A 12,741-nucleotide genomic window follows, 5' to 3' on the forward strand; every position below is an offset into this window, starting at 1 on the left:
TGTTAAGACCTAAAACATGTTAGGTACCTACAAGACATTAAATCAACATTTGTTTAATACAACTTTGGAACTGCTTTATGTGTTGCTTGAAAATTGACAATTTATCAAGTCATTGTTCTGCCACACTAAAATTATACTACATACAAAGGTCACAATTTATATACACTAAATGCCTTTATACAATTTTATATAAGCCATGAAGGACTGCTCTATCCAGTATACTAAAACAGTATCAAGCCTGGCATGGTAATACATGCTTTTAACGCCAGGACTCAGGTGGAGTTCTGAGCTCCAAGCCAGCCTGGACAATGAGTTCTAAAACAGCCAGGATATATAGAGAGACCCTATCTCAAAACAACAAAAACAGAAAACAAACAAACAAAACACCTACTGACACCCTAACATCTCTTATGTCTTCATGATACTCCCATATACAATTCCTACTCATATTATTTCTGGAATTTCTCAACATATGGGAAATCTCAATACTCTGAAATTCTGATCACATTTTCTGAGATAAAATGCATCTTCCCCCTCGAAAACAATCTCTTATAATTTGGAGGGTTTTTTTTAAAAAATATTTATTTATTTACTTATTTATATGTAAGTACACTGTAGCTGTCTTCAGACACACCAGAAGAGGGTATCAGATCTCATTACAGATGGTTGTGAGCCACCATGTGGTTGCTGGGATTTGAACTCAGGACCTCTGGAAGACCAGTCAGTCTAACCACTGAGCCACCTCTCCAGCCCTAATTTGGAGGTTTTAATGGTACACTATTCTAGGTACGGATTCTCCCCTTATCAAAACACATAATAAGGTCCGTTTCCAGTGTGACTACTAGCCAACCAACATAGCCTGTATCCACAGTAGCACACAGGCTTGCTTTGAGAATCAACAAGAACTAGTCAAGCAGTGAGTGTATACTCTCAGAATTCAGGAATAAGAAGCTGGGAAGTAGGGTAAATTAAGAGACCAATCTACTAGTGTTTCAGACCAACCAAAGATACATAAGATCTTGCCTTTAAAATAAACAAAACCAAAACCAGCAGGATTGTGATGTTTCTCTGTGAATTCCAGAAATACATAGAAAAACCATTTTAAATCCCTCCCATCCAAAACAAACAAAAAACAAACAAACAAAGTGTAACAACATTTTTTGTTGTTAATAAACATCTTCCAGGCATGGTAGAGGACATCTTTAATTCCAGTACTGGGAGGCTGATGAAGGAAGATTTCTTGAGTTTAGAACAACATGATTTAGTTTAAAGCAAACATGATCTATACAGTGAGACCCTGCCTCAACAAATATAAATTAGCAAGCTGTTTCTATTTCTATTACTATGACTACAAAAAAATACTAAGACAAGAAGCAAGTTGGTATATGTCAAGAGCAAAATATGTAAGGAGCAGTACTGTGAATAACTAAGAGCTAGAGTCACATATCCAAGCCTAAATAATACTCTCATTTATAAGTGGAAGCTACTACTAAGTCACAATGAAAAGAATTAGCACACAGCACACCAATAATAATTTTGAGAGGTGTAAAAAGGGAGACCTGTTTGCTCCTAGCCTTTTACACTGTCTCTTAGGGGGTTTTAAAACATTCCAACCAGTGTTCATCACTGAAGAAACCTAAGCACTGAACTCACTACAAACTACCACAGGGACAGTTCAGTTTTAACTAATACTGCAAAGCAGTGTAATATTACAATCCATCTGGGAAACCCTTGAAGAGAGGGAAAAAAGGTAAAAGCAAGCTTATCTTTGTAGGCTGGTATCTGTTTCCGTAGTCAATAAAAAAAAAAAAAAATTAAAGGACAAAGTAACAGCAAAGCTCTGACAGCACAAACCCAAATAATACAGAGCTTCCATTTCTAATCTTGAGCTAACAATCTAATGTGCCTCAAAAGTACTTTTCACCAAATATACAATCACTTTTAGAAAGTACAGCAAACAGAGCAGAGCATGATGGTACACATATGTATTCATAGCACTCGGGAGACGGAAGCAGCAGGATTCAAGGCCAGCCTGACCTACAGAGTGAAATGCTGTCCGAAAACCCCAAACAATGGGGCTGTAGAGATGGCTCAATGGCTAAGAGCACCGATAGCTCCCAACTTCCTGTAACTCCAGCTCCTGGGCTCTTTCTGCCTCCAAGCACATACAACACTTAAAAATAAAAAGGTTTTCATTAGGTATGTAGCTCAGTTTTAGAGTGCTTGCCTAGCATGCAGGAAGTCATCAGTTGATCTCTAATATTAAAAACTAAATAAATGGGCTAGAAATTTCCTCCAGTAACAAAATACCCATTACTTGGTAAATACTTTATTAACAAGTGTTTAAGTACTCTCAAAGTCCTAAAACCTCCCTTACAAATTTGATGCAAAACAAAAATTCAGAGACATGGGCGTCAGATTTTATAACCAAAATGTTTCTTCAGACCTTCTCAAGCTGGTATATTGATATATGAGTATGAAAAGGGTTCCACAAGAGCAGAATCTTGTTTTCCTCCTTGAAGAGAACTTTTTCTGGGCCCAGAAAGAATGCCCTGTAAATGGAATCTAGGGACTTTGGAGTGACAGGCCATGCTATGTTTTCATCCCTCTTTTTCAGAGTCTGGGACTAGCTCAATTTCCCATTGACTGAATGGCAACCTAGACTGATCTCACTCTTTATAGCCTGGCCACACTTTGCATTTTGAATCCTGCAGCTCCAACTCCTTCCAAAAGGCCAGGACTCTTCAGGCCGTGCTAGGACACTTATAGAAAAGCAAACCAAGGTCCCTAGACAGACCTCCAAACAAGATTCCAAAAAAGGGATGATGACGCCTGACTATTCTAATTTCTGAAACCCCGAAGTGGTGCCTCCACCCGCACACTTTATGTCTTGTTGCGTTGCTAAGGATGAACACTGAGCAAGTAAAGCGGGGATCATTTCTCCCCATTGATACCAACTGCGCACTTTAGGAAGTAGGGATATAAAGAGGCAGAACTCCAGTCCCGGTGCCCGAGTTCATTCTGAATAAACAATTCTTGCAGGATGAGGGGAACACCGGGGTCTCGGAACCCCGCAAGGATGGCCGTGTAGACACCTTCGCGCCGCCGTTTGCTGACCGTACACGTGACGCCCCGCTCGCGCACGCCTCCCGCCCCTAACTTCTTAGACCTGGGAAACCGAGACAGAATATTTCCACAACCATGGGTTGTATGTTGGGGGTTGAAACCACTCGGTCCTAATGGCTCAACCCTCGAGACCCCAGTGAGAGGTGCAGCGGGCCTTGGGCTCCCGCAGCCTGCGCGCCATCACTGCTCCAAGAGTAAAATACCAGGCCATAGGCCTGAGGCCTCGACGACGCGCGCAGACAGGCAGGAGGCTGAGGCAGCTGAGGCAAGCGCTGTCGACAGGGGGCGATCCGGGAGGCTCTCCTGGCTTCGTCGTCACAGCCTCGGCCGCCCCCAACTCTCGGCAGGGAAAAGGCCTGCGCAGACGCCGCGCCGCCATGGGAGAAGAGAAAGCGGCCAACAGACCTAACGGAGCTGCGAAGTAGCCTGGCTGGAGTTAGAGAAGGATAAATTGCTGATAAAATACTCACCCCTTCGGGACCGGAGCTCCGTTGCCGCTCGGCACGCAGGGCGCGCCGCTCTCTTCCTCCATTTTGGGCTCTGTCGCTGCCACTTCGGCCGCCGCTTCGACCCCTGCCGCCATTTTCTCCGCGTCTGGGCTTTGTGTGAGGGATCCGGCTGTGCTGATCTGCGCCTGCGCACTCACGTGACCCCGAACGACCAGTAACGCCTGCGTGTGCGACGATCGGCTCCCGCTTCCTGCTCATCTCTAGCCACGCCCCCTGGACGGCAGACCACGCCTCCTCGAGTGGCAGCCCTCGCCTCCCAATGCCCGCGGAGACAGTTTGGGTCGTGGGACAGGGGGAGAGATATGTATCGCTCTTTCAAATTTATAATAGGAGCGCACATATTGACCTAGTCGTTCCAGCTTACTTTATATCTTTCTCTGTTTTTCTTTACTCATTAACTTTCTTGAGGCAGGGTCTCACTATGTAGCCCTCCAGCCTCTCCCTACTTATCAAGTGCAGAAATTAAAGGCATGCACCACCACGCCTGGCTATCATGTATTTTAAGTTTGTTTGGGGTTTTATTGTTACTGAAAGAGTGAGTATCTGAGCTGCCCACCTACTCCTCTTGAGTGCTAGAATAATAGGCTAGGGGAACTGTTTGTTCAGTGTTAGGAATCAAACCCACTTACTTGAATATGCTAGACAGTCTACCAGCTTCAATCCCTGACCCTATACTGTACTTTTATCATATTCAACTCCCATTACCGTTTTATTCCCCCCTCCTCATTTCCACTGAACCTTTTTTCCAAGTTCCACCACATACTTCCTTGTCTTTGTTTTATGACCTACTAAGTTGGGTTCACTAGCAAGACCATGGATTAGGGGTTTTATTTACCAGGGCAACTAAATAGATGGCTACAACACTGAAGAAAATGACACCTCTTTCCTCCAGCAACTACTGCCAATAGGTTTTCAGGGAGGGATGAACCACCCCCAACATGATGGGGTTCTATCTTGTGCAAGTAGCCACACGTGCTGTGACAACAGCCATGGCATGTCAAGGAGATATCAGCTTTCCTTAAATGGAGCTGGGCAGAAAGATAAGGAAAATTATGTTGGCAGGAATTATTTTTATTGGGGAGGGGAATGATTGAATACAGGCTTTGAGCATGCCATGGCTTGCAGGTAGGAGTTGATTTTCTCTTTCCACCAGGTGGGTTCCAGTAATCAAATTTAGATTGTCAAACTTGGCATCAAACACCTTTACCCACTGAGGCAAAGCCAATCCTGTATGCGGAATTCTTGACAGGTTAACATCAAAATAAAACTCTCCATGCAATTCAAAGCATTAGAAGAGATGTATAACAGAAACCTCCCTCCCACCCCCTTTTCCCTGCCTCCTCTTTTCCCCTTCTTTCCCTCCTTCCCTTCCTCCCTCCCTCCTTCTCTATCTCTCCTTGACATCATGTCCTGGAGCAGTCCTACATCCCAAAGCTATATGAGAAGTAGGTACCAAGCTAGGTAGGCCAGAAGAGTGAAGATGCTTATGTGTGATTATGTAAGGTTTTTCATGGATATCACCAGTCACCTAATGTCTGATCATCTCAGCTCTGTTCCTCAATCATATTGTTTCAGCCAAGAAGTCTCCTGATCTGTTCTTCCTACAGGCCAAACAGATTCCAGTCTCTGAGCCTTTGACTTCTGAAAAACTGGCTTACCCTTGAGCTTCCTTTCAGGGCAGCAAGATATTGTTTTTATGTTCCATGGTACCCTCATCCCATGGATGAGCCTACATACTAGGCAAGAGATGGGTGCAGAAAACAACAGGAAAGACCAAACTGTACTGGATCTACTGGGATGATGAGACTACTGTTCTGAGGCTCAGTTTGCTCATCTGGAAGTAGGGTTAATGAAAGACTACTGCCAGACAGTAGTGGTACCTGCCTTTAATTCCAGTACTTGGGAGTCATAGGAGGTGGATAACTGTGAGTTTGAGGCCAGCCTAGGCTACAGAGTAAGTTACAGGACAGCCAAGACTACACAGAGAAACCCTGTCTCAAAATAAATTTAAAAAAATAATAAAAAATATAAATAAATAAATAAAAATGCTCCTCAGAAACCACCATTCAGGGCTGCCCTGGGCATTAAAGGCAGGAAAATGCCTAGAGTCCTGGGCTGTTACCTAACTCAGCATGCAACAAGAGCTCAAAAGTGAGCTAGCCAGGTATGGTGGCATGTACCTATAATCTCAGTAATCCAGAGGCAGAGGCAAGAGGAGTACCACAAATTTGAGGACAGCACATTTACATTATTCCAACTAAAAAGAGAATGAGGAACAACAGAAGGTGTTATTACCACAGCCACAGTCTACATCTTTCCTGAGTCTGCCAGGGTATAGAGCACAAAGCTTACCACTGGGTAACCCCAGCTCCTAAAGCTATAGAACTTCAGATAAAGTTTTCATATGCTGGGCCTCTGTCTTCCCGCCTTTAAAAATTGACATAGAAATATGTTCCTTCCCCAGAGAAGAGGGGAGATATGAACAAGCTCGGAATTTGGTCTCATCCATGGTAACCCCAGACTGGTATAGAGTATTACCATTAGTTATTATATGGGATCTGGCAAATTGGAAATACAAAGTACATGAAAATTGTCCTTACCTTTTTTCTTTTGGAATGAAACCAGGACCTCCCATATGCTAAGCATATTTTGTACCATTGAGCTACAAACATAGCCCTTGTAGACTGTCAAGCCTTTTTTATTATTTTTTGTTGTTGTTTGTTTTGTAGTTGTTACCATTGTCATCACTATTGTTTGAGATAAAATATTTAAGCTGTTCTAGAACTCCCTATATAGACCAAGCTGGCCTTGAACTCGAAGAGCTCCCACTGCCTCGGCCTCCTAGCTGGAACTAAAGGTATATGCTACCTCATGCAGCTTATTTTATCTTCTTAAGATATGATCTCATTATGCAGCCCTGGGAAGTCTGGAACTTGCTATGTATTTCAGGCTGCCCTCAAACTCACAAAGATCTGCCTGCCTACCTCTAAATCTGTGTACTGGATTAAAGATATGTACCACCACAACAGGCCCTTTGTGATTTATGTGTGTGGGTGTTTTGCCTGCCTGTGTGTCTGTGCACCATGTGTATACTTGGTATCAGTGGAGACCAGTAGAGCATGTTGGATCCCCTGAAACTAGAGATACAGATTGTTGTCAGCCATTACATGAATCCTGAGAATCAAACCCAGGTCCTCTTCAATAAAAGAACAGCCTAGTGCTCTCAACTACTGAGTCATTTCTCTAGCACACACTCCCCCCACTTGTTTTATTCATAAAGTAATTTGTTGCTGAGTATATCACTCCATGACAGATCATTTCCCCAGAATATGTGAAGATCAAATTCAATCCCCAGTAGCATTTTAAAAATATATGTGCATATAAATAACACAAACACATAGTGTAAGTGTGTGTGCACGCGCGCACGCGCACACACACACACACACACACACACACACACACACACACACACACACAGCCGGGAATGCATACCTTTAGTAATACTGCAGGACTCAGAAGGTAGAATCAAGAGAATCTCTGAGTTCCAGCCTGCCATAGCTACTTAGAGACCCTCTGTGTATCTGTGTCTGTGTGTATATGTTTCTCTGTGTGTGTGTGTGTGTGTGTGTGTATGTTTCTGTGTCTGTGTGTACTAAAATTATATTTAAAACTTTATTTAATGATCCTAGAAGTCTAACCCAGAACTTTGTCTTTGTTATTCAAGTACTCAATCACTGAACTACATCACTAGCTAAAATAACTTTTAAAGCTCATTTATTGTGGCTAGAGAGATGATTCCATGGTTAAGAGCACTTGCTGTTCTTAGAGAAGACAGAGGTTCTTTTTCTAGCCCATGTCAGCTAACCACCATCTGTAGCTCTATCTAGTTCCAGGGAATCTCTTGCCCTCTTCTGGCTTCCTTAGGCACTGCACGCACATGGTACACTCACTTATATGCATGGAAAACAAAAAACTCATACACAAGAATGAAATCTTTACAAAATATTTTTAAAAGATCATTCACCATAAATCCTGCCCAGGCCAGTGAGGTGGTTCAATGGGTGAGTGCACTTGTGCAAACCTGATAGCCTAAGTTTGATCCCTGGAGCCGATATGAAGGTTCAAGGAGAGACTCTGCTTTTCTAGTAAGGTTTCTTCTGACCTCTCCAGCAATAACAATAATAAATAATTTAAAAATACTAATAACTAAGCTAACCCCATTTCCTGTTCTTTGACTTTTTTCTCCTCCTGTATGGGTATGTGCATGCCTGTTTATACCTGTGCATGTACATGCAGGGGCCAGAGGCTAATGGTGTCTTCACTCGTCTTCTCCACCTTATACACTGTCAAGGTGTCACAATTGTACTCAGAGCTTTACCCATAAGGTTAGGTTAGCTAGCCAGCTTGCTACTAGGATTTCCTAGAGGACAGAAACACACACACTTCTAATCTCTACAGATTACAGAGATGGGAGGTCTTCACGCTTGTGTACCAAGCACTTTAACCACTGAGTTGTCACCTAAGGCCCTGCACGCTATTCTTTATTAAAAATAAACAAACAAACAACAAACAAAACCTCTGACTTTACTTTTTCTTTAGGCTTCCATGACTGTCAACTTGACAGATCTCGAGTCCCCTGTGAGGAGACTCTCTGGGCATGACTGTGGGGATCATCTTGATTGTACTGATTGCTATAGAAATACCCAACTTAATTGTACCTTGACTTCCTCACCATGAGGGACTGTACCTGGAGGTGTGAGCTAAAACTAAATGTTTTCTCCCTTAAGTTACCTTTTTTAAAAAAATGTATTTTATGTGTATCGGTATTTTGCCTGCATTTGTGTATATGCCCCATATGTGAGCAATGTCTGTGGGAGTCAAAAGAAGGCACTGGATCCCCTGAAACTGGAGTTAGAGACAGCTACAAGCTGCCACAGGAGTACTAAGAATTAAACCCCAGTCCTTTTCAAGAGCAGCCAGTGTTCTAAACCACCAAGCCATCTCTGTACCTCCACTGAAGTTCCTTTATCATAAAAATAAGAAAACAGCTTCATAGCAGATCCCTCAAAACAAGCCAAGCATTTTATACTTTTTGTCCCCATAGAATCATTCACTTGGAGTAGTTTAGAAACATAACTGATGAGTCCATATTAGCCAACAAGGGCTCCTTTTATTCATTTAGGAGTAGGTTTTTGAAATGCAGTGCAACTTTATAAGTTTATAAGTCAAGAGTGCCAGTAAAGCAAGCCAGCTAGGTGCAGAGTAATGCAAGAAGCCTGCTGGAACCTTCTAGCCCAATGGGCACGCACCCTTGACACCAGCAGCTAAAGCTGCTGTCCAAAGGGTGTCAAACAGATCTCAGAGTGAGATAGGGGTGCCTACTCCATCCAAAGCTCAAATCTGTCCATCTGTGCTTGCCATATACAATAATGTGCAAAACAAAACCCTTAAAAATATGTTCACACAGGGTCACAGAGCAGGCTCTGTTTGCTGTGGCTATTGGCCTGAGAAGCATCATAGCTGTGCATGAAAAGTCAGGCAGACTCCATCTTTCCAAATGCCGTGCACTGCCATCTGACTCGGGTCTGTCCACTACCTCAGAGTCCTGCCAGCCAGGCCTTCACACAGGGGTCTCCTCTGCCACCTTTTTTAAAAGTCCAGTAGCCAGCAAGGAGTGGTGAGGGTCCTCGGAGCCATCTGCTTCCCGGATCTTCAGCCGGACTTTCTGATTGGTCTTCCTCCATTCCGAGTACAGCTGGCAATGGTATCGGAAAGAGACCTGCGGGGGCAGTCCTGCAGTGGGTGGGAAGGTAGAGACAGGCCTCCACCCTAGGGAGGAAAGGGAGCCCTGGCATTTGTCATGGGCCAAACCTAGAAGCAGTGCCACCTCTGGGCATTTCTTGTATACTATGCATGCACTCACCCATTTGGTCCACTGAGGATACTCTAATAAGCTCCGAGTCCTGTAAAAGTGGGGGATCCACCACCTCGACCCCAGCAGGAAGTATGGCTCTTCTAACAGTTGATGAGAATGTAGTCTTACCAATCTCTTGGAATTATTTAAACCCAACCAATCACACAATTGCCCAATCTGGAAGCAACCAAGGTGTCTCTTCATAGGTAAGAAGATAAAAATGGTGGTGCATTTACAGGACTGGGAAAATAGCTCAACTGGTAAGAGAACTTGCTTGAGGACATAAGTTCACAATCCCATCATCCATGTAAAAAGCTGAGCAAGACCCTGTGCCATACCTGTAACCCAAAAACTGGGGAGGAGAAGGAGGTAGAGACAAGAGAATTGCTAGGACTAGCTAGCTGGTAACACTCACATGTGTACATACACACATACCCTCCCTACACACACACACACACACACACACACACACATACACACACATACATACAACCATCTGTGATGGTTTGTATATGCTCAGCCCAGGGACTGGCACTATTAGAAGGTGTGGCCCTGTTGGAGTAGGGATGGCCTTGTTGGAGTAGGTGTGTCGCTCTGGGTGTGGGCTATAAAACCCTCCTCCTAGCTGCCAGGAAGTGATATTCTGCTAGCAGCCTTCAGATGAAGATGTAGAACTTTCAGCTCCTCCTGCACCATGTCTGCCCAGATGTTGCCATGTTCATTCCCTGATGATGATGGACTGACCCTCTGAGCCTGTAAGCCAGCCCCAACTAAATGTTGTCCTTTATAAGACTTGTCCTTGGTCATGGTGTCTGTTCACAGCAGTAAAACCTTAACTAAGACACCATCACTTACACACACACACACACACACACACACACACACACACACACACACACACACACCTAAAAGAAGTAAGAGATGGAATTGCAAATCACTGGTAAAGTGCTTGTCCAGCATGCGGCTGGTTGCACCACTAAGAGCCCAGCTGGTACTGGAGGAATGTAACCTGAGTAACTGGGTAAATCCAGGTCAGGACAATCACAAATCTAAGCTCTGCCAGGACTACAGAATGAGTTCAATGCCTGTCTGAGTAAGTTAGTGATACTGTCTTAAATACCAACAAAGAAGCAGGCTAGGGATGAGTTCGATGGTGGTTTGCTTGCTTGGTATATGGGAGCCATGGACTCGATACTCAGTATGGAACAAAAACAAAAGTGGGCGATCAAGGCCACTTAAGGCATGGAGAAAACTTAAATTCAAACAACTAAGTGAAAGAGGTCAATTTAAATAGGCTACATGCTATCATGCTGTATGACTCCAAGTATCTGACATTCCAGAAGAGGAAAAACTTTGGAGACAGTAAAAAGATGGGTGTCACCAGGGGTGTTGGAAGAGAGAGGGACAAACAGGTGGAGAACAGAGGAGTAATAAAAAAAATGTACATTAGCACCACACAAACCAGATGTGGTGGTGTCTCAGCAGTTAGAAGTAGAGATATGAGGACCAGGAATTCAAGATCATGAGGGGCTACATGGGACCCTGTCTCAAAAAGGAAGTGGGCAAGGGGACTCAGGAAATGGCTGAGAGGATAAAGTGCCTGCCATGTAAGTGTGAGGACCTGAGTTCAGACCCCCAAAGCTTGTATTTAAAAAGTTGTGCATTACGCAATGTAAATGTAATATCAGTGCTGCTGGTCAGAGACAGGCAGATTTCTAGAGACCCCTGATCTAGACAAAACAATAGGTTCCTGTAGGTTGATGTCATTAAGCTGGTGAAGGCAAACAAGATAAAATGAGGTCTGTCATTGGACAAGAAGGAAGGAGGCAGGGACAGAGGTTTTAGAAGGAGAGGGAGGAGGAGGAGAAAAGAGAGAGAGGCAACATGGAGGCAGACGTAAACGATCCTCGCCGTGCATCTCTACATAGATACAGGTTGTTATGAATAGTTCTTAAGGAATAGATTTCTATAGGCAAATTTATCTTATCTAGGTTGGTGGTTTATATCTTTATCAATTGGTTGTAATTTTATTGTGAGGATGTATTGTGAATTGAGAATTTAACATATAAATCTGATTGATAAATTACAGTTTACTGAGTCATGATTTCCTGGGTTGTTGGGAGTGTGAGCAGAGTTTGTGGCAGGGAGCTATGTAGGCCAGCCCACGCTGGACTTCTAGAGCCCTGATTTTACCAGGTAGCTGGAACCAGAGTGTTCGAGGCTAGCATAGAGCAGCTGAGAGAGATATTAATGAGAGATAAATTATGATTAGTTCCATTTGGCCCTACAGGTGCTGAAACTAACATTAGAGACCAGAGTGGCAAGGTGCCATGTTGGAACGGCCACAGACTGCCTGGGTCAGAGCGTACTTGGGGGCAGCGTGGAGCAGCTCAGATAAAGACACCGGGTAAAATCAGGTCATGTGGCCCTACAGGTGTCCACAATAGCGCAGGACAAAAAGTCAGGCCTTTTTAATATTTACTGCAACAGGTTCCAGGTACAGCAAGAGACTCAAATAAAAAGTGGGATGTTGGGTAGGTGGTTCAGTAAGTAAAGGCCACCAAGGCTTACAACCGTGAACTGTACAGTGTGGAAGGGGAACATCAACTTCTGTAAGTTGTCATCTAACCAGTACACAAAGAGAAAATAAATAAGTGTACTCGAGAAGCACAGCATGCGGATCTCTCTGAGTTCCAGGCCACCCTGATCTATGAAAGTTCCAGGCTACATCTCAAAAAAATTAAAAAAAATTTTTAAGTGGATGGGCTGGAGAAATGGCTCAGAGGATAAGGGTGCTTGACCCACTTCAAGACCCAAGTTCAGTCCCCAGAACCTTATGGTAGAAGGAAAGAACAGACTTCTTAAAGCTGTGCTCTAACCTCCACATACATGCCATGGCTCATGCATACACGGACACACAGACACACACAAAACAAATGAATATACAACAAAATATACAAATAAGATAGATAGTGATATTGGGCCCTCGCTGGCCTCCACATATATGTGCATATGTGTACATCTGCACCCATATACTTATGAACATACAAAACGATCTCTAAGCAGTAAGGACTTACTCCACGGTAAAGCACTTACTCAAAATGCTCAAGTCTCTAGGTTCAATCCCCAGCACCACAGAAAGAAAAGAGAAGGAAGAGAGAGAGAGAGGGAGGGAGGGAAAAAGGGAAAGAA

General features: G+C 43.7%; 2 protein-coding genes and 1 long non-coding RNA gene across 12 annotated transcripts in view; 1 reads left to right on the forward strand and 2 right to left on the reverse strand.

Moving 5' to 3' along the window:
• Nucleotides 1-3,733, reverse strand: part of Hnrnpm (heterogeneous nuclear ribonucleoprotein M) — a 38,060-nt gene extending 34,327 nt beyond the window's left edge. For 2 of the 3 annotated variants that reach the window (NM_053876.2, NM_001109911.1), the window contains exon 1: nucleotides 3,597-3,730. In NM_053876.2, coding sequence (NP_446328.2) covers nucleotides 3,597-3,709 — 113 coding nt within the window. In that variant the 5' untranslated portion in view covers nucleotides 3,710-3,730. Of the gene's footprint in view, nucleotides 1-3,596 lie in introns of all 3 variants that reach the window. The other variant, XM_087555361.1, reaches the window with a different exon arrangement.
• A 5,046-nt stretch (nucleotides 3,734-8,779) lies between these two features.
• Marchf2 (membrane associated ring-CH-type finger 2) overlaps nucleotides 8,780-12,741 on the reverse strand; it is a 26,102-nt gene continuing 22,140 nt past the window's right edge. For 2 of the 6 annotated variants that reach the window (XM_087557810.1, XM_087557805.1), the window contains 2 exons: nucleotides 12,646-12,662; nucleotides 8,786-9,464 (listed from right to left, as the gene is read on the reverse strand). In XM_087557810.1, the coding sequence (XP_087413936.1) occupies nucleotides 9,233-9,464; nucleotides 12,646-12,662 (249 nt within the window). In that variant the 3' untranslated portion in view covers nucleotides 8,786-9,232. Of the gene's footprint in view, nucleotides 9,465-12,645; nucleotides 12,663-12,741 lie in introns of all 6 variants that reach the window. The other 4 variants (XM_087557807.1, NM_001034108.1, XM_087557808.1 and 1 more) reach the window with 4 other exon arrangements.
• Nucleotides 10,187-12,741, forward strand: part of LOC148004485 (uncharacterized) — a 3,551-nt gene continuing 996 nt past the window's right edge. Inside the window, exons 1-2 of one of the 3 annotated variants that reach the window (XR_015625108.1) lie at nucleotides 11,422-11,483; nucleotides 11,840-11,956. This is a non-coding gene — a long non-coding RNA (uncharacterized LOC148004485). Of the gene's footprint in view, nucleotides 10,305-11,409; nucleotides 11,484-11,839; nucleotides 11,957-12,741 lie in introns of those variants that run through there. The other 2 variants (XR_015625107.1, XR_015625109.1) reach the window with 2 other exon arrangements.

This window comes from Rattus norvegicus, chromosome 7 (genome assembly GCF_021556685.1).
Source record: "Rattus norvegicus strain SHRSP/BbbUtx chromosome 7, alternate assembly SHRSP_T2T, whole genome shotgun sequence".
Lineage (NCBI taxonomy): Eukaryota > Metazoa > Chordata > Mammalia > Rodentia > Muridae > Rattus > Rattus norvegicus.